A 22,616-nucleotide genomic window follows, 5' to 3' on the forward strand; every position below is an offset into this window, starting at 1 on the left:
GAAAAACTTTTTTTTTACTTTAATAGCTGATATTTATAGATTTTTATGAGCTGAATCCAAGTGTAGCCTTCGTTTTTTGTGTCACTCATAATTTTTGAGCAATATGCTTTTTATTATATAGTATAAAAATCCTATGCTATACAGTAAACGGGGAAATTGAAACACTTTGTTACAACATAAGCATGGTTTGTGTTTACAGTAAGCTACTTAAAATAAAGATATGTGTTAATAGCGGTTTCACTTGTCAGCTGGATTTGGTTTGTATTTTCTTTCTCTTTTTTCTTTGATGTGTCTTGTGTATCTTTTTCTACAATGGGTCGCTTGCTGAACTTCTCGGTAAAGTGACCAACAGTAGTCCCCGAAAACACTCTCCTTGCACCGCATTAACATCTCCCATATTGTCCAGGAAGTAATCAAGGTGACTGTTCAAAAAGTGAACTTTCAGGCTCATTAAACATCCTAAAGTTTTAAACTTCTTTAACATTGTAGCTATAATAGAAACATATTATGGGTCTTTTTCATGTCATAAGAACTTTGTAATGACTTACTTGAATGATACTCATGCTTCTTTCTCATTTAAGGTCATTGTGGATTCAAAGTTAACATCAAACATCAATTTTCTAATGTCAGGTCCGACAAAACGCCTTCTTTTAGTTTAGCATCTGAAAGGTGTGGAAACTTTTGGCAGAGATACTTAAAACATTGTCCCTCTTTAGGCAAAGCCTTTACAAACTGTTTCATTAGGCCTAACTTTATATGTAGATGTGGTAGGAGTACGTTCTTTTTTTTATCTAAAATGTTTTTGCATAGAATGTTCTTCTCACCAGGTTTTAATGACTCCCTCACAGACCAGTTCTTTCTGCACCAGTGTTGTTCCCTAGCCTTACTGTCCCATTCACACAAGAAACATGGAAATTTGATAAAGCCACCTTGCTAACCAAGGAGCATGCATGTTACTTTTAGATCACCACATATCATCCAACCATGAGCAGAATAGCCTATTTTATTTAGCATTATTTCTAGGTTTTCATAGCTTTCTTTCATATGTACAGAATGTCCAACAGGTATAGATGCATACATGTTACCATTGTATAAGAAAACAGCCTTTAAACTAGTTTTGAATGAATCAATAAACAGGCTCCAGTCTTCCTTTTTGTATTCAATACCAAACTCATCCATCAGACCAGGAATGTCTGAGCAGTACACTAAATCATCTTCTTGTTGAAAAAACTTGAAAAGTTGCTGCTCTCTCTTTCTGTACATGTATATGATGGTTCCAACTGCCAATAAATTCTTTTCTCTTAATCTAGAGCCAAGCAATTCACCTTTTTCTTTTGTTACGCCCAGAGCCCTAACCAAATCGTTGAGCTTTGTCTGAGTAAACAATTGGGGCTCTAGACTTTCTGTATTACAATGGAATTCATCATCATGGAATAGAATTTAAATCATCTGGTGGTTCAGGAACTGACAAATCTACACCATGCCCTACTGGTTGGATGGCAGACGGAAGGTTAGGGTAGCTTATTACCTTCTTGTTTTTCGAATTATGACCAGTAATATCAACACTGCAAAAGTAGCAATCATTGGAATGATTTATTGGCTTCCTCCATATCATAGGAACAGCAAATCTAAAGGCTACCAATATCATCTACATTCATTACACCTCCTTTTTAAATTATTTTAACTATATAATAGCTGTTAAATTCTTTAAGAATCACTTAAGTTAATAAATTTAACTGTAAAATGTGAAGAAATGGTGGGTGATAAAGTTTTTTAAGTATTATATTTGGATTTCCCACCCTAAAAACATAAGAATAAGGTATTTTCAGCAAAAAGGTTTTTCCATTGTTGGCCTGTGCGATCGTTCTCCCCACATTCCATATGTGAATTGAATTGGAAGAAACCCTAATAACTATAAAATGAGAACTACCCTCTGCCATGCACTCCAAGTGGCTGATGTAAATATGTAAATATTTTAATCTCTCACATTTTGACCATTAAGACATTACATAAATGATGCCTTTAGAGTGAATTTTGTGCATAATGTTTTCTATAATTTATCATGTAGTTTGTGGTATTAGTGTAAAAAATGGCTCCACAAATCAGTCATGAATGAATGTTCATCTTCATTTGGATCCAAGCCAGGTAGAAGTAGATGGCCGCTTTTAGAAAAACAAAGATAGGTTTGTCTGGGAAAAGGTCAATTAAAACTTATATACTGCAAAGTGTAGAGATGACTAGCAGTTTCTATGACATTATTCATGGAATGAATTATACTCCCTTGTAAAGCTTAAATTGTTTATCCAGTATTCTTCATGTTGTTTGATTAGTTTGCTAAATACTCTGACAGTCACATATTTGTATAAACTGGAACAAAGCATGTTATGGTTCACTAAGTTGCCCAGTCATGAGACAAAAAAGCAGTTATCTTAGGTTGCATACTTGAGCAAAATTTCATGATAATGGATAGTAGTATCTCCTGTTATCAGTAGTCTCACTACTACTGTTCATATCAGAAATACCCTATGCAGCGAATACCATTACGAGCATTTTTTTATGTGAGAGGATGGGCAGCAGTTTTTATGTCAGAAGATATCTCCTTAGAGTTACTAATTTTGAGGATGATGTTGTTCCCCTGTAAGAAAACTAAATTTGCATTAAAATATTGTTATCCAACTAAACATTTTATCTCCAGTCTTTCAAAAATTCGATTACTGAGCTTTGTGCCATGTTACTGCTTTGTGTTTACAACTAGTTGCATTTAAGTTATTTTGCTCTCCTGGTAAGCAAACAGTTGCAGTCTGATGTCATTAGTGTCTGCTTTTTGTTTCAACCTGCTATTAAAACTTCGTTTTTAAACAAAACTTTTTTTTGGGTATACCTGTAACCATCCAGTTACCCTTTCTTAACATTCTTTTCTCTCTGCTAAGATGTGGCTACAACAATTTTCCTGACTTATTAAAATAATTATGTAATTGAAATTTCACAGCAGTTATGCGTTGCAGTGAAATATGTTTTTAATAGTACATATCCTAATGTACAATTAATTTGCTTGTCTGTAATGCTGATGAAGACTTGACTCTTTATTTACAACAGTCTGAGAACTAAATAACTTGACAGATCAGGTCACTCTAAGAAACTGGAAGAAAGCACAGCCATGAAATGATATTATAAATCATTATAATTTTGAATAATCTTGAAATAAGTGAATATTAAATATTTAAAAACAGGCGTTCTATGCCTCACAATTGTTTTTACAGTTATTATATTATTTCTCTTATTACTGTATTTGGCGTATTTGTATTTATTTTTCAATGCAGTTTTCGAACTAAGTACTAATCTGCTGTAATATTTTCATTAGTTACAGAGTATGGAAACACCACGCTGTTTACGAAGAGCTGATTCAGGAATGCCTCATGATGAACTGACACCACGATCTGATTCTGTCAGTACTGAAAGTTCTGGAGGTTCACCACCATGTGGAAATCACAGTGAAACATCAAGTGGAGTGCATTCAAATTCCAGTTCAGAAAACCAGCCAGGGAGACGTTCAACAAGTGTTGACGATCTCCCTGCATCAGAACAGAATCCTCGAACACAACCTCCTTGGCGCAGTTTTTCGCTCCAGAGGAATGTACAGCCACCAACATCAAATACAGCAGTTCTCAATCAAACTTCAGGTAGTGCAGGTGCAGCACCACCATCTTTTGGATTTTCTGGTGTAGCTGCCATGCCTTCTACAAATGCAGTTATCGCTACTGATGCAGGAACAGTAGGGGGATGTCCTGCAGTCCTCCTTGAAAATGCTGCAGAGAGCACAGTTGTTATTCGCCGAAAGCAGGTGAGACCAAAGACGAGTGATGGGACTCAGTCTCCTGTCCTTAAGGATGAACCTTTTGGTCGTTCAACAAATATGAGAATGACATCATTTACAGACAACCCGGATGGCTCCAGGCCCGAACAAGAGAACTTCCCATCATCATCATCTACCTTACCTCACTATCCAACACAACCTATACCCATGGCTGCTGTATATCCCCACTGTTCAACCATGCCATTACCAAGTAGTACATCTGGATCGATTGTTCACAACACTACAAATTCATCAGGTACCGGCAGCTGTCACCTTTTCCCCAGACAACATACCACAATACCCACTCACCACAATGGTGTCCGTCTATTCAGTGGGCCAAACCCATTTGTAAAACGTTTTCCACCATACCACCACCAAGTTCTAAATGGACGGCCACCACATATCGCACCTCCGTTAGGGCCACTGGTAGCGATACAGGCAAATTCAAAGACTTGTGGTGTGGATCCACAAAACAGTGGCATAGCTGTACATCACACATTTCCTCAGATCACACCAGTTGTCAAGTACAATCCTCAGCAGCTTCTTCACAAACAGGATAGGGACTCAGCTAATTTTTCAATGGCATCCAGTGGAGATTCTGATCAGTATCTGCCTCATAACTAAAGTTAATTAGAGCAATGGTGTATTTTCATCTACAGAATAAAAGGCCAAAGGAAAAGGCTAGTGGTGTGAATATGAAATGACATTAGCTGCATTAGTTAAATTCAATATCCACATTGTCAAATGGTAATGTGGAAACATTGAAAGCAGTAGTGTGTAATTTTTGTAATGAATTTGTAAGATATATTAACAAAGTCCACCAAAACTTGTTTTAGAGTGAGTATTATTGCTTAATTAAATATTACTGAATTGTATGAAGTAGACATACTTTACATTTTTATATTGAAGCTGGAAATGCAATGAACTCCGTTCAAGTGTTTTGTAAGCACGCATTTGGTGATTAGCGCTGTGTTATTGTTGCTGCTGTTGATCATTTGAAGACAGTTAAGTAACTGACTGATCAACATGACCATATCCTTATATATTTACTTATATATTGTGTAATTTTTATGACAGAGCATATTTTATCAAAATCACTTAAAATTGTCACTTGTGTAGCATATTAGCAGTTCTGAAACACAATTAAATCCCCTTACAGGCTTCTATTTTTTTACTCTGTGTCAAGGTTTTTACAATCTATTCAATTAAATTTGAGGGCCATATAAAAATTTATGTAGTACAAGGTTCTCCTCCACATTTGTAACACCATAATTTTATATGTCATATTGGATACGAGTGCCATTTTGGATTCAGTATTAAAAGTACAGTAGTAAACTTCATTAGCTCATTTTTACCTTTATAAATTATACACATTTATAAGTGAATAGTAAGTGAGTTTGAGTGTTGAAACTAAAGTGCACAAGCAATGTGTAATTATTGACTGCATTACAGTACCTCAGCAGTACTGAAGACATACTAATTTTAAGCTTTCTAGAAGTATAACCAAGTTTTAAAATGTTAAAATATAAAAATTTTAATTTAAATCGCGATACGGATAAGTTATCTCCTGTTGTAACTGTTGCTGTCCTGTGACACAGTTATGTTGTTGTATGTTGTTAACTTGTGATACATCTTCAAATATTATCTTTCTACATATATTAAGGTCACTTTTCTATATCCTAAATGTTCCTCCTGTGCATAACAAAGTCTTGAGCATTATTTTGTGACAAGACTTGTTTAACATCAACATTCGAGTATGGCCTATAATGTAATCATTTAAGTTTATTCTGGAACCACACTGGACAAAGTCATCAAATATATGGAATATTGTTGTTTTATCCCCCAGTATTATCTATTCTATTGTTACTTAAAATGGAAAAATATATATTTAAACTCTCTTTATCACTCTGATTATAAATATTGTGTGGGTATATGTGCAAACACTGCTTGCATTTATATCTGACATTCATTCCTTTTGACTCACAGTGTACATTACATCTGTTACTGCTGTATCAACTACTGTTACATGTACCATACAGATAAATTTTAGGTTTTTATTAGAGCTGTCATCAGTGTGAACTTGCTTACTGCAAAAGTTTTAAGAACAGTAAATGTAAATATAGGTGCACAGGTTATGTATTCTATTTACGCAGAACATGTTTGTTTGATATTGTTCAGATCTAATATGCTTTCTAATAAATTAATATAATAATAAAGTGATGAACAAGCTATGAATAGGAAGCAGTAACATTTTTTTTGAGGGGGGGGGGGGAAGGGGGGGGGGGAGTTAGCATTGTATTTTTGAATGGGTAAGCAGTTTACAAAACCAGAAGACAGTATTGTAAAATGACATTCAGCAAAAATATAGAACTGTTGTTTGTTTATAAGTCAATGTTTTTCATAAGTAATCAAGACAATGTACAAAAAGATTCACTTTTGTAATGATGAGGTCATGGCCTTTTAACAGTGTAAAATATTTTGGTATGTTTGTGGCCTAAATGTAATTTTTTTTTCTAAGTAATGTAGTTAATGCAAACAGTGGCAAGTTTTATGACACGTCAGACCAAGTTCATTTTTTTAGCATCAGCCTGATTTAAATTGCCAGATGAGTAACGACTTGTAAATATCCATTGATGGGGAAGTAATATAAATTAGAAACCAGTTTTCAAAGCAGTAGTGATTTGCAGCTCTGAAGATGGCAGCGAAATGTTATCCTACCAGAAATGCTGCACATGTCCCATTTTGTTGCAAACCATCTTGTCACCCCATCTCACTAATACTACAAAACCATAGGTTACGTTTCTTTATATTTATATCTCCTATATTTTTATAAAGAATTATTGTCTTTATATCCTGTCCTCTACAGCCCATAATAGTGCTGGGGCAGTGTTTGTGAGTGCTCTCAGAGATTCTAGGGCCTACATTTTCTTTCAATTGAAGGGCACTTCAAGATTAACTTCAAGAGAATAAAAGCATTAGACTTCCTCTTTTAAGCTGAGTCTGTAGCTCTGATGACATCAGTAAGCAAATGTACTACAAAATGCAATGCAAATTACATTTAAAAATACAGATTTTCAAGGAAGGCAACTGATGTGGACATGTACCATCAAAGATTCAACAAACACTGAAGTTGGGAGAACACAGTAAAGGAGCTTTCACTGTCATAACAGACTGATGCTTTTCCTTGTACAATCAGAAATATTCAATTGCTTCCAAGCTTTAGTTTCTTAGAGGTGGCCTTGCAGCAATCAAAAATAAATGGAGTACAAGTTGAAAATTTAGTTTGAAGGTCTAGTCAAAAACTGTGATGTTCTAATGAAATAAAAAGTGGTAAAATATGTGCTTTATGAAGAGATATACTGCCTACAAGGCATAACTGAAAGATACTTAACATTTACAGAGCAAGATACCTCTTTAAAAATGAGTTTCACAGTCTTAAAACAAATAAAATTATGTGCAAATAATTTTTTTTTTTTTTTTTTTTTTTTTTGTAATACTGCCATATAAGCACCAAACGGAAATAGCTGTGCCTGTTATTAACTAAATGTTTTCAATTTAAAATACTATCAATATAGTTTTACTTTATTTCAATCAGGAGTTTATTCTGTGCAGCTCAATTTTATGAAGTGTCATGCTACATCTTTCAGAATATCACTGGTATCATTATTTATGAACATATCTAAATCTTAAAAATGTGAGTGTTTTCATGTCGGAAAGCTAAATATTTAAATATGTATTAAAATGTAAATAATAAGTATTCTATGTATGTACAAATATAATAACTGCATGATACTGGAGGGATTTTAAGAATATTGACAGCACATTTACAAATATTTATACTTCAGCAGTAAAATAGTCCTTCTCTGCTTATAATTGATGTGATTACAAAATAAATATGCTTTGGATGATATTTACAATACTCTGTCACAATTGTAAATACCACACTTGCATGTTGCTAAGATTGGCAGGTTCACTCCATGTAACTTGGGCTGCAGCTGTCCCTCGGCAGAAAACAGCTTCTGCTTTGAAAATACATTTGAATAATATTCTCAGATGGAGCTTTTGTATCATTAACAAGTATGCAAATATTCTGTAAAGTGTATTATTATTTCACTGGCTTACATTCCATAAGCGTTCCATATCTTTATTCTTAATTTGTGAAACTGATGGCAACAATACATGCTGTGATATGAATTAGTTGTCATCAGTTATGTCATCTTTGCTATGCCTCCACGTGCAAACTCCATCAATAAAGAGACTTCAAAATGACAATACACAATAACAGAAAGTTTGGCTGACAAAAGTTACCTTTTCAAAACACTAACATTTTGCCAGCTTGTTTGATACAAGTTTTATAATCTTCAGTGTTTCATGTGTAGGCATTGTAGAAAATAAAAATTATCAGGGTATCTGTATCACATTATTTTATAATGGATGTAATTTTTATTATTGATTTATTCAGAAGAAGAATGTAAAAGATATTTTTTAATTTCCTTGCTGATTGGTAGAAAATGGTGAATCCACATTAAACAATCTGAAGTAATCAGTTTGATCATCTTCATCCATTTAGCACTCATATTTCCTTTGTGTAAGTAGGATACAGAAGCCTATACATAACTAGCCATGAAAATGTTCCTGCACCTCTGATATTCATTTGAAGTAATAGAAAATTGTCAAAGTTCTAAAACATGGTGTAGCAAATGACTAAATTTTACATGATAATGATTGCTTTTGTGAGTCATAATGATGAATTAAGTCACAGACCTCTGTACCAAGAGTAGGAGCCATAAGATTGTTGCCTTATGTTTTATGATGCTGCACTTCTGCCATTTGTATATAGAGATATAAAAAAACTGCCATGCCCCACAGAGTATGTGCTTGTATAAAGTAAGACTGATTAGGTTGTATGTGTGTAAGATACAATGTTTTGTAATTTGTTTTGGCAAAAAGTAATGAATGACAGTGTATTTATAGATTGAACTATTGATGACTGGAGCCAAATGTATGAGTCAGCATCTGTAACATATAATGTAAGCACTCTTCCCACATGTATTCAGTTATATTCATGTGTATTGACCATTAATAAATGTAACAAATAGAATATAACTTTTTGTATTATTTTTTTAAACTTAATGACACTGATTATTCCAAGTGATCTTTTAATTGTTGATGTGTAAAGTGTGTTACACCTACAACTTACTTTTTTTTTTCAACTGGAGTGATACACTTTTTATGCAGAGTAGATCAGGAAGTTATTTGTCCAAATACAAGGAAACATTATACCAAACATTACAGACTGATATCCTAGAATGTAGTAACTAGATTTTCCAAAAAAGACTGCCAGTAGACCAGAAGCTTCTTTTGCAAATAAGTAGAGTAGTAAGTCATTATAATATACATCAGAATACGATACAAACATCTCTAAATTGTATATCTGAGGGAAAAAATATTTACTTACCAACAACTGAAACAAGAACACAGTAAGCAGATGACTTCTGTGAAGTTTGGAAGGAAGGAGGAGAGGTACTGATTGAAGTGAATCTGTGAGGGCAGGCTGTGAGTCATCCTTGGATAGCTCAGCAGCTGGGCACTTGCTAGCAAAATGCGAAGGTCACAGGTTTGAGTCCTCGTTTGGTAAACAGTTTTAATCTGTCGTGAAGTACTATATACAAACAAACAAAAATCAACATCAAGAATGATTCACCTGACTATAAAGAACTTTATACCAACAATTAGGTATATGATGGTATACAAATGATTTGGATGGCAGGTCTTTTCAAACTTCGAAATTTCAGTATGGTACAAGACCCCACATGCTGCAATCAGAGCAGCTAATTACTGTGTGATGGAATCAAAGAGGAACTAGATATGTTTCTTAGGAATATCCCTCCACATAGTTTGAATGCAAGTTTGATTTCCCTCAATACATAAGAATTCACATCTTGTGTGCGATTATGGCGTTTGTCTTTTACACCACTCAACAATGCAGCATGATGGTTTGTGATCATAATGACAGTGTATAACATGTAGGTGTGCCAACACTAAGCACAAAGCTATATAGTGCCTTAGGACCATGTGGACACCCCACTGCCATAGTCACATAGTTTGACCCTATACCTGCTCACTGTACTATAGGACTCTTTTCTACCCACTGGTTCCACAGGCATCACTATCAAAACAGCATGTTCTGCAAGAAAACAAATATATAACTTGCACCTCATTTTACATTTCCACTACTTCTGATCGACTGTCCAAATTCAGCACGACTCTCACTGTAGCATGTATTCAACAGATGCAAGGTAAACATTGCTTAACCAGCGTAAATTGGAAACAATGATGAAACTAATGGAAACATTCAAGTTTAAAAACATTGTTTGAAGGGTTGACAGTGTGATAATATACAATATTTTTTTTATTAGTGCTGCCGATTTTCACGATTCTCAGTAAAATTCGTAAGTTTGTGCTCACTATGAGCTACAGTCCCTGGCAAGGATTCATTTTCTCTGAATGGTCTGTACATGCAGCAGGCTCACTATGAGCTACAGTCCCTGGCAAGGACTCATTTTCTCTGAATGGTCTGTACATGCAGCAGATGGAGATCCAAGATGCATGGCTACTCTACCCCCAGCCACCAGGTCCCACAGAGAGATGACTATGGTCTTTAGCATGAAGTTACAACTAAAAGCTGTTTTTGAGTATGCTGCAGAAGTTTTTACTGGGAAGCCCAGACACATCCTCCATATGGCCCCCATCTCCACCCATGCAATTTCCATACTTTTGGAGCCCCGAAGGAAGATATTTGTGGTCTTCAATTTGCTTTGAACAAAGAGGTGCACACCTGAGTACAATTATGGTTCCATAGGCAACCACAAACATTTTTCCACGAAAGCATTGACCATCTTGTCTCACAGTACGGTAAATGTAATAATAGTTAGAGTGATTACTTTTGAAATTATAAATAGTTTACTTATCTTTTCTCATCATCGTGTTTTCATTTAATTACCCTTATAAAATCAGTAGCATGGACACTTCATTATTTTTAGAACTATTAAATATACGTAATTTTAATCTATATAAACAATGTCTTTCTGCACTTGCATTGCAATTATTAAAAGACTGCTAATGGGTTGGTTTTTGTTTTTCCTGTTTAAGATCACAACCAGTGATTGCACGTATTTGTTTGCTTGGAACAGCCAGTGATCATTTCTCTCAGCCTAGTTAGTTTCCGAGTGTCACCTGTGATGGACCAGCAGAGCAAGTTGTTGTTTCATAGTTTAATTCTTAAATTCTGTGCAAGTATTTGTAATTAAGAGATGTAATATTGTGTGTTAGTAATGGTAAAGTGTAGACTGTAGCACAGAAGTCATTTCTTTTGAAGGGTCATCTACACACCTCAATAAGATATCAGCCTTCATTGGTAACACATCAGGCAGGTAACAAGTTACATAGTTAGCTTTCTCTGTGTGCTTTCATAGTTAATTCTTTAATTAGTAATGCTACGATGGGTATGGTGTGTGCATGCTGTGTGTGGGTCCAGGAGGACCTGGCTGCAGTTTACGAATAGCTGAACATGCTTTTGGCTATGGTCAGCCTCTTCATGCCGGTGCCTCAGGGTGTAATGGTGGCAGAGAATGTGGTGTGTTGTATGGGAAACCTCATGTGTTGCTTGTTTTGTGCACGTGCTCTGCTACAGAGGTACCTTGCAATGGCTTCTGTCACCACAGGGTGAGTACCGTTGTTCTAAGCAGAGAGTCACTGTGGGACTTGGCAATATGGCCTTGTTCATTCACCCTGCAAGTGGACATGTGGCTGCTCCTTGACCAGATCCTAAGCACGTATATGGTAGAGTGATTTGAAAGTTGTCGTGAGCTCCAATTTTAGGCATGTCATGGAGCATCTTACGGAAATAGCCTCCCGGGCCGGAAAAAAATCCAATGTGCACTCTGTATGTCTTCTGGAAGGGGGTTTCATCCAATATGTGGACAAGGTCCTGCCTGTGGCTATCAAACTTGCAGAGTGCAGTTAGCTGCATGTTGTGGGGCAAATCTTCACCAGTGATATCTGTTTGCTTGGATCCTGAGGCCATCCTCAGCTCATGCAGGTGGCTGGTAGAAGTGGTGAAGGTTGCTAGCCTCATGTGCAGGATATAAGCAGAGCTCTCAATCTGAAGCATGGTTCCCAGAATTGATACGGGTCTTTTGGTTTGTAGTTAGTAGAGGTTCTTAGCCAAAGGCTCTGTCAATTCTGTGACAATACTGGCTGCAGATTTCTGGACCTGTATTATTTAGTGGAGAATTGCAAGACTCCCCTTGGTAGGTAAGGGGCACCTTACACAAAGGAAACAGCTACTCGAGTAGCAGAGCACTTAAGTGCACACTGTGCACACTGGGACTTTCTGGGTAGTTTGAGATCCTCTTATGGAAGCTCGCCAGTCAGTATGCAGAGAGGAAAAGTAGATCACATATAAAGAAAGAAACTTTGATGGTCCAAATTTTGTCAGTAAATTGTCAAAGTATGAGGGGGAGTGTTCACTACAGTTGACAAAAATAGTGTGTCTGTCGAGGTCAAAAATGAGTCTGACTGTGAAGTTGAACTGATGTGTGTGAAAGGTCTAAGTAAATTCAAGTTACCTACCCAATGATTTTACCAGCCAACTGATCTGCTATGGCAGTCTTAGAATTACTAAAAGAAAGTCTTTAGAATCACTCAAAGAAATTCTATGCTCAGTAGTGTGGAAATACACAGTTCATGCAATAGTAGCTGGAGGCAACCTAAACCCACCAGGTATAGACTGTGACATCTGTGGATTCATTGCAGGTGGTCTAAATAGACAGCCTTGTGAAGTACTTTTGAACACTTTTTCCAAAAACTGCCTTGAGCAGCTAGTTCAGCAGCCCACACACAATGGGAACATTTTAGACCTTGTAGCTACAGGCCTGACCTTCTTGATGACATCAGTATAGAGAAAGGGAGTAGTGATCATGGCATTATAGCAACAATGGTTACTCAAGTTAATAAATCCATCATGGTTATGCGAGTATTTTCATTAGAATCAGCTGATAAACAGTTGTTAACATCCCACTCAAACTATGAAGGGACATCAATTAGTTTCAGTATCAAGGATGTACAGTATCATGGATGTAGATGCAGAGGAGGATTGTACAAACATACCATTGTTTGACAGCCACACAGGCTCCTGCATAAACTACATAGTAACAGGCTTCCCTGGCATAGAGAATCAAGTGTTGGAGTTGAAAACAAACAAGTCACCATGTCTGGATGGAATCCTAATTTGTTTTTACAGAGTATTCCTTGGCACTTACAACTCACTTTATTGCAAATCTCTCACGCAGCGCAGAGTCCCAACCACAGAAAAAAGCTTCGGTGACTCCTGTGTATATGAAGGGTAAAAGAATGGACCCCCAAAATTACAGTCCAATATCCTTAACATCGTTGTACTGCAGCATTCTCAGTTCAAATAGGGTCATTCCACATCAAGTGTCCTGAGGGTCCCCACTCAGCCATCTCAGATTCTGTTAAAAACTTATGTGTGTATACATATGTGTGTGTGTTGGGTGACTGTGCAAAATTTTGGCTCAAATCTTTCAGTGGTTCCAGAGCTAGGGCCACCTTAGTGGACCCATACTAAATCAAAAAGTGCACGGGGTGAATAATTTGGCCAACTTTGGTATAGCTTTGTGTATCTGTTGTGACAGCCATCACATTGAACTTTTGTACACTAGTACAACTTTTAGTGCTGAATGCAGCTATAGGATTCAAATTGCTCAGAAATTACTATCCCTTAAGCTACTTGATCTGAAAGTGTCTTGTAAAATTTACTGCAAAAGATTTAAGTCATACTTTACGCATATTTTACTGTACGGGAAAACCAGCTATAACCTTGATTTTTGAGCTGCTAGCCAACAACTAGGTGCTCACTACATTACACCAGTATTAACATTTATGAGTAAACAGTTCTGATTTTACTGAACCTTGTCTCAAGTGTCAAACTAAAAATTGCAAATTTACAGCATTTTTTGGGACCAGTTTTTAATATGGCTACCATCTCTAATCTTCTTTTAACTGACACCACTGGAAAGAGCTCATTTTTTGCTGCAAGAAACATTAAAAAGTAGAATGGCAACTTTCCATATAAGGTTTTTAAACCAGCTTTAAAGATACCTTAGCCTTTGCACATACCGTATGCTCAAGCATGCTTCAATGAACAGTATACAAAAATGAGCAAATAAGCAACATTGTTGTGAACATAACAAAGCAATAAGTTCACACAATGAACCAAGCATCATAAATTTGTTGCCAGAGTTCATGAAACCATTTCCATGGTTCTAGAATTCTCTTCAATGCTCTTCAGCACCTCTGATGGGTAAGTGCATCTCCGACCCAAGGAATTGGCACTTGGAATTGGCAAAATGCCAATTATCTGCTGCTCTGGGATCCAGCAGGTGTCCTTCCTTAGGGGCCAATGGAATGAATTAGTTGGACCATGTGGATGTATGAAACTGATTAAGGCATCTCGTTCTCGCAATAATGTGTCACAGATGTTTCCAACCCACCATTTGCTGTCATAAATGCAGGCTATGTATTGCCCAGATTGGGAGCAGTCAATTGGATCACTCGAGAAGTGTGCTGATTGATCAGCACTTGCAATAAATGACACTGAGTCACTGGAAACTCTGCTAATTTATAACCATTTTTCATCAATTGGCCTAAAGCACTGGTTTTCTCTGGTCCCCAAACCGTACAATGATTTTCAAATCTCCTTTCTTGCAAAGGTCTTACAACATTAATTTCTTCCTTTATGATGAAAAGGAATTTGATTCTGTGAATTTGTTCATCACAAAATCTGAATATATCACTTGGTGTTAGAATTTGATCTGAAGCTGGCCATTGGAGACTTGCTCTTGCTGCTAATTGCTTTGTTGTGCTCCCAATACCATCACATGGAGACTTTCCACAGCTTGTGGTGAAGAAGTTCCATTCTGGACTGATACTAAAGTCATTGTAATGCTGACGTAGATTCATGAAGTTCCTGAAATTTTTGTATTGGGCAGCTGATCCATCGCTGAAATAGCTGATGTGCTTCAGCACTGAAATTGGGTTCGCAAGTGATGAATCAGCTTGGAGCAGAAAACATGAACTGCAACTGTATCATGTCACAAGCAATCACTGATAATGCAGAAGCTAAGAGACTCAAGCTTTCCAGTCAAAGCCTTGCGCTAAATAACTATGGGATGTAATGTGGCCTGACTATTTTCCTAATGGAAGCCTTGTACAGCGTCCTGCACAATAAATGTAATTTTCTGCAAAATCCATCAGAACAGCCAGCTTTCCAGGTTCTAAATTCTCTTTGGTTTCTTTCAGGTAGTTACTTTGATGCTTTGCTATGTAATGATGGGGTGAGAGATTCACAATTTTGGTCACAATGTTTTGGATAAATTCTTCAATCATTGACTGCTTTGTCTCCAGGGTATCTTGCTCAGTGTGTATCCATTCCTCATATTCAACTGCTTCATCAATGTCATTACATTCAAATGCAGCTTCTACAGATCTTTCCAGTACTTCTAATCAGGGCATTGGTCACACTTGTCGGAGCATGCAATCTTTTGAATCCATATTGCAAACCGTTTTGACTAACAAACTCTTGTAGTCATCCTTAACTGGAGTTGCTACTAGCATCAACTTTATATTTTGATTAGCTGTACAAACACAAATTGAGTATGTTCCTGCTGAGCCAACTGTGATGCATCACTTTGGCTGGAGCTCACAAAATTTGGAAAAGGCAACTTTTGGTATATTTTGTCTGCAATATTCTTGATAGGCTTCTATCAAGTTAAAAAGCAGCAGACATTTCTGCGTATGAACTTTTGGGGCAAAATGTGTCCTTATGGCAACAAAGTCCTTTTTTCCAGGGCAGATTCGACTGACTTCATCACTGTCATAGAATTCTGCTACACTTTCCTTAATATCTTCTTGCAAAACCTTTCCTCACTTTGGATCTGATTTTGCAAATATGCCTTTCTCTTCCTTCAACTTTCTGGCAGTTTTCACCATTCACTCAGACGCACTGAATTCTTCCAACATTTTTTTAATGCTCCAACTCCTAGGAGCCAAAGTTAAAATCTGAATTTTCTCAGAAGCTGAGGATACCTACAGCTTTGCTTTCAATTCAGTGATGTGCACTTTGTATGCAGAACAATCATGGCATTTTTGACCCGGTTGCGGTTCTATAACATCGTCTGCTTTAGGCCCGCCAATTTCAGCACTTTTGATAGACTGTTTGAACGTGCCTTATCTTTCGTTTTGCATATCCACTAGAATCCAGGTTTGAAATGCGCTGAAATTTTTATGGTGACACACCACTTGCTGTCAGGCTAGAGTTCAAGCTGTCTGAAGCAACTGTAGAATCATCTTCATCAAACTCTGATGATGGCAATGGCTTGATGGTAACTATAAAAGCAGGGCAATGCTTCTGTCCAGGCTTAACATCAATTGTTGGAAGTTGTTTCAAAAAGTCGGCTGTTGCAACATCAATAGGATGCAGATCTTTGTTGAACACATGATTCTTCTTTTGAAATGGATTGCAGCATGATTTCTGCATTATTGAAACCTGGTCAACAGTTCTGCTTCATGATGTAAACATATTTTGGCATCACACTCAAGCTGAAATACAACTTGTCAAATCAGCAAATTCTGATCCTCCTCAGAGAGGTCACTAAATGACTTCAGAAGGCCTTTGTTCTTGGTGAACTTGGTTAAAGGACACACAGACTTGTTGACTTGTCCAATGGTGCACTGCTCTAGGTCCATATTTCCATTGATTGAAGCCATAACAAGTTGTAACTTCAGCAGTGAATCAACAATGGAGTGAAGGAATCAACCAAGCTGCAAGGTAAACATTCACAGGTAATAACCACAAATGATACAATGATTGACAATTTGCATGCAAACATGAATCACACCCAAATCAAATTACATCTTACATAGTGTGAATGTATAAAATGAGAATACTGGAGAACATTCCAGAACATTAAAGAAAATTCTGGAAGTGCCTTGTTATAAAACTGTTGTACTTGCATATAAGTTTCTGGAATCCATGCCCTGTTTTATAAAATAGTCATATCTGCGTATCAAATATCCAGAAATTTCCGGAACACATGCCCTGCTATGAAATAGTCATACCTGCATATCAGTTTTCCAGAAGTTTCTGGAATCTATTATCAAACAGTCATACCAGCATATTGAATTTCCAGAGGTTTCTGGAAGCCATGCCCTGTGTTATAAAACAGCAATATCTGCATCTCAATTTACAGAAATTTCTGGAACCCATGACCTGTGTTATAAAACAGAAACAGTTGTACTGTGCATCAGAGGAACAAAAGTATCATGCTGAAAATAATTTGTACTAACAAATCACATCACAAGTGACTTGACATTCTCCATAACAGCTCAACATGGCAATACATGTGGTAAGCATAACAGCTTAGGTTTCTTTTAATCTATTTGAAATGCCTTGTATGGAATATTACTATTCTACTTTTTCAGTCCCTTGTAGCACAAAAAAAGGGTGCTCTTTTCACTGGTGTCAATAAAAAGAAGATCGAGTTGATAGCAATATAGAAAACTGATCCTGAAAAGTGCTAGAAATTTGCAATTTGCAATTTGACACTTGAGACAAGGGTCAATAAAATCAGAGCTATTTACTCATAAATGCTAATACTGGTGTAATATAATGAGCACTTGATTGTTGGCTAGCAGCCAAAAATCAAGGTTCCAGCTGTCTTTCCCTTATCTTAAAGGATGGTTAAATTAGGGCTTGAATCTTCTGAAATAAATTTTACAATGCACTTTCAGACCAAGTAGCATAATAGATAGCCATTTCTAAGGAATTGGAATGCTCTGGTTGCATTCAGCAACAAAAGTTGTACTAGGATACAAAAATTCAGAGTGATAGATATCAAAGAAGATGCACAAAGTTAACCAAATTCTTCACACTGTGTGCTTTGTGACTTGGTATGGGTCCACTAAGGTGGCCCTAGCTCTGGAACCACTATAATAATTGTGCCTAAATTTTGCACATTGACCTAACACATGCATATGTATACAAAAACAAGTTTTGAACCGAATCTGAGATGGTCGAGTGGAGACCGTTTTTTTATTCTAGGACACTTGACATAGAATGACCCAATACAAAAATCTTCCTTGAGACAGAAAAGCCTCTGTCAACAACCCAGCATGGATGTAGAAAGCATGTCCTTTTCTCAGATGATATCCTGAGAACCATGGATGAAGGGCAAGAGGCAGAGTCCATAATACTAGGTTTTCAGAAAGCGTTGGACACGGAACCCACTGCAGACTGTTACTGAAGATACGAACATACTAGCATACGAGCTAAGTTCCCAGATATGTGAGTGGCTCAAAAGCTTCTTAACTAACAGAACCCAGTGTGGCGTCTTCAACAGCGAGTGTTCATCAGAGACAAGGGGATCCATCAGGAGTGTCCCTGGAAGATGAGACAGGACTGCTCTTATTCTCTATATACATGAACAATTTGACAGACAGAGTAAGCAACAATCTGTGCGTGTTTGCTGATGATGCTGTGGTATACGGGGAGATAATGTCATTGAGTGACTGTATGAGTATACAAGATTACTTAGACGAAATTTCTAGTTGGCTCAAAATGTAGGTTAATGCACATAAGCAGAAAAAACAATCCCATAATGTTCAAATACAGCATTAGTAGTGTTCTGATTCACATAGTCACATCAGTTAAGTACCTTGGCATACCACTGCAACGTGATATGAAATAGAATGAGCTTGTACACTATGCGATCAAAGTATCCAGACACCCCAAAAACATAATAGGTGCATTGTGCTGCCACCTACTGCCAGATACTCCATATCAGTGACCTCAGTAATCATTAGACATCATGAGAGAGCATAATGGGGCACTCCACGGCACTCACAGGCTTCGAACATGGTCAGTTGAATGGGTGTCACTTGTGTCATACGTCTGTATGGAAGATTTCCACATTCCTAAACATCCCTAGGTCCACTGTTTCCGAAGTGATATTGAAGTGGAAATGTGAAGGGACACATAGAGCACAAAAGCGCACAGGCCGACCTCGTCTGTTGACTGACAGAGACCGCCAACAGTTGAAGAGGGTCATAATGTGTAATAGGCAGACATCTATCCTAGGGCGCTAATGACCATTGAAGTTGTGCGCCCTAAAACCACAAAAAAAAAAAAAAAAAAAAAAAAAAAAAAAAAAAAAAAAAAAAGACATCTATCCAGACCATCACACAGGAATTCCAGATTGCATCAGGATCCAATGCAAGTACTATGACAGTTAGGCGAGTGGTGAGAAAACTTGGATTTCATGGTCGAGCAGCTGCTCATAAACCACACATCATGCCAGTAAATGGCAAATGATGCCTTGCTTGGTGTAAGAAGTGTAAAAATTGGATGACTGAATAATGAAAAAACATTGTGTGGAGTGACGAATCACGGTACACAATGTGGTGATCTGATGGCATGGTGTGGGTATGGCAAATGCCTGGTGAACATCATCTGCCAGAGTGTGTAGTGCCAACAGTAAAATTCGGAGGCGGTGGTGTTATGTGTGGTCATTTTTTCATGGAGGGGGCTTGCACCCCTTGTTGTTTTGTGTGGAACTATCACAGCACAGGCCTACATTGATGTTTTAAGCACCTTCTTGCTTCCCACTGTTGAAGAGTAATTCAGGGATGGTGATTACATCATTCAACACGATTGAGCACTGTGGTAGAGTGCTTACACGACAATAACATCCCTGTAATTGACTGGCCTGCACGGAGCCCTGACCCAAATCCTACACACAACCTTTGGGATGTTTTGGAACACCGACTTTGTGCCAGGCCTCACTGACAGACACTTATACCTCTCCTTAGTGCAGAAGTCTGTGAAGAATGGGCTGCCATTTCCCAAGCAACATTTGAGCACCAAACTGAACATATGCCTGTGAGAGTGGAAGCTGTCATCAAGGTTAAGGGCGAGCCAACACCATGTTGAGCACGCCACAAACTTGTAAGTCATTTTCAGCCAGGTGTCCAGATACTTTTGATCAAATAGTGTAAGTACTGTTCTAGGGAAGGCAAATGATCAACTTTAGTTTATTGGGAGAATGTTAGGAATGGGTGTCTTTTTTGTAGAGAAGCCATGTGTAGAACACCTGTGTGACTCATTCTTGAGTATTGCTTGAGTGTTTGGGATCCCCACCAGTTCAAATTAAAGGAAAACATTGAAGCAGATTAGAAGTGTGCTGTTAGATTTATTACCATTACATTCTGATAATCAAGTGAGTGTTACAGATATGCTTGGTGAACTCAAATGGGAATCTCTGGAGGCAAGCAGCATTTGAAGCTGACTGCAGAATGATTCTACTGCCACAGACACACGACTACAAAGTTAAGATAAGAGAAATTAGGGCTCGTATGGTGGCATGAAGACAGTCATTTTCCTTTCACTGTATTTGGAGTGGACAAGGAAAGGAAATTACCAGCCATGTTACAAGATACACTCTGCCAAGCACCATGCAGTGACTTGCAGAGTATGTAGGCAGATGTGGATGTAGCAATCCACCATAAAAGTGTTGGTGATTTGTTGAAACTTATTGTCAAATGGGGTCCAGACAGCATACTGTGAAACTAAAAAATTCATTGAACATATTCTTGCATCAAATGCCTCAGCTAAGAGAACCTTTCCAGCCATAAAAAAGATAAAAAGCTGCACATGTAGTTCACACCCTCACGAACAGGATGCTTACATGTATTATTAATTGAAAAGGATATCCTACAGCAACTGATCATGTCTGAGCTTTACAACCCAGTGACCAAGGAATTCATCAAAAACGTAATTTCATATTTGAAAATAACATTTTATTTTTTTACAACTGCTTCCCTTAACAAAAAGTTCAGTACATTTCAGTGGATTCTCGTATTTCCAGCTACAGGGGAGAGTTTACTTCTGGGCTTATGTGTATGCCATTTCTCTGTGGACTTAATATAGAAGTATGTTGTAAGAATTATCTCAAGTATTAAGATAGGTGTGGAAATAAGAAGATGGCTTAGTGAAGTATTCTGCACAGAGAGAGAGAGAGAGAGAGAGAGAGAGAGAGAAAGAGAATGAATACTTTGCAGAGTCACCAGTTTGCCTTTTGTATGTGTCATTACAGTATGAGTCAAATAGCTGGGTACGGCACACGTGCACATGCCACCCCCTCCCTCCCCCCCCTCCCCCCCCCTCCACACAACACATGATATAATTATTGCAAAGATTTTGTCATTCCAGCAGAAATATTGTGGACCTTGTGGTGTCACCGCCAGACACCACACTTGCTAGGTGGTAGCTTTAAATCGGCCGCGGTCCATTAGTACATGTCGGACCCGCGTGTCGCCACTGTGTGATCGCAGACCGAGCGCCACCACAAGGCAGGTCTCGAGATACGGACTAGCACTCGCCCCAGTTGTACGGACGACGTAGCTAGCAACTATACTGACGAAGCCTCGCTCCTTTGCCGAGCCGATAGTTAGAATAGCCTTCAGCTAAGTCAATGGCTATGACCTAGCAAGGCGCCATTAGTAACATTGCATGTATCTAAAGAGTCTCACTTGTATTGCCACAATCTCCAGATGTACCAAAAAGGATGGATTAAAGTTAAGTATTACAGAAGCTACGTATTTTTCTTTATAGCATTCATTACGTATCCTGTTTCAGACCTCACGCCATCCTGCTTTAGCTTAGCGCGTGCCTTTCGGCTTCCTCTCATTGTGTCTAGGCTGTCTTGTCTAGACACAACAGACCTAGTAAACAATATACAAGGTGTGACAATAAAGTAATGATACTGAATTTAAGAACCTACAACATTGCAGCGTGTCAGCAGTCGTTGGTTAATATATTAAAAAACTAGAAACCCGCCTCGCAGTCGAGGCGGGTTTCTAGTTTTTTAATATAATAGATACTGAATTTCTTTCCAAGATGTGGCTACCTGCAGGATTGCATAGGCACAATAACTTTGGCCTTGGTCTATAAGCTGCTTCTAGTCCAAGTGGAACATCGATGCAACTGCTCAGTCATGTGTTGTCCTGTAATAAGTTAACATGTGTTTGTGTTTCTCGTCATGGAAATGGAACCACATAATATTGTGCAATGGTATGCCATTTCTTTTTGCGTTAAATTGGGTGAAAACGCGATGACAATTTACAGTAAACTTCAGAAGGCTTTTGGAGAGGAGGTTATGTCAAGAGCTCAAGTTTTTCATTGGCATAAAATGTTTAGTGAAGGCAGAACGAATGTTGAAGATGAAGATCGCAGTGGACGACAATCAACCTCATGGACGAATGTCAACTTGGCCAGGGTGCATGAACTCGCACGATCTGATCGAAAATTATCTGTGAAAATGATTGCAGAAGAACTGAACATCAATCAAGAAAGAGTTCGTCTAATAATAACTGAAGATTGAATTGGATTTTGCAACATGATAATGCGCCATCCCATACTGCTCAGTCAGTACAGCAATTTTTAACCTCAAAACCAATTTCACTACTACCACAGCCACCTCATTCACCAGATATCGCTCCGTGTGACTTTTGTCTATTTTCAAGAGTCAAAACAGCAGTAAAGGGACACATTTTCAAACGATTACAGAAGATGAGTTCCAGAAATGTTACCAACAATGGCAGAAGTGCTGGAAAAGGTGTGTGTAAT

At 37.7% G+C, this 22,616-nt stretch overlaps 1 protein-coding gene across 1 annotated transcript in view; it reads left to right on the top strand.

The window, feature by feature from the left end:
- Nucleotides 1-6,092, top strand: part of LOC126482098 (protein tincar) — a gene marked incomplete at its 5' end in the record, with an annotated part of 50,271 nt that extends 44,179 nt beyond the window's left edge. Inside the window, one exon of the mRNA XM_050106074.1 lies at nt 3,362-6,092. Within this exon, the coding sequence (XP_049962031.1) occupies nt 3,362-4,477 (1,116 nt within the window). The remainder of the gene's footprint in view (nt 1-3,361) is intronic.
- Nucleotides 6,093-22,616: the final 16,524 nt, after the last annotated feature.

Source organism: Schistocerca serialis, chromosome 5 (genome assembly GCF_023864345.2).
Source record: "Schistocerca serialis cubense isolate TAMUIC-IGC-003099 chromosome 5, iqSchSeri2.2, whole genome shotgun sequence".
Lineage (NCBI taxonomy): Eukaryota > Metazoa > Arthropoda > Insecta > Orthoptera > Acrididae > Schistocerca > Schistocerca serialis.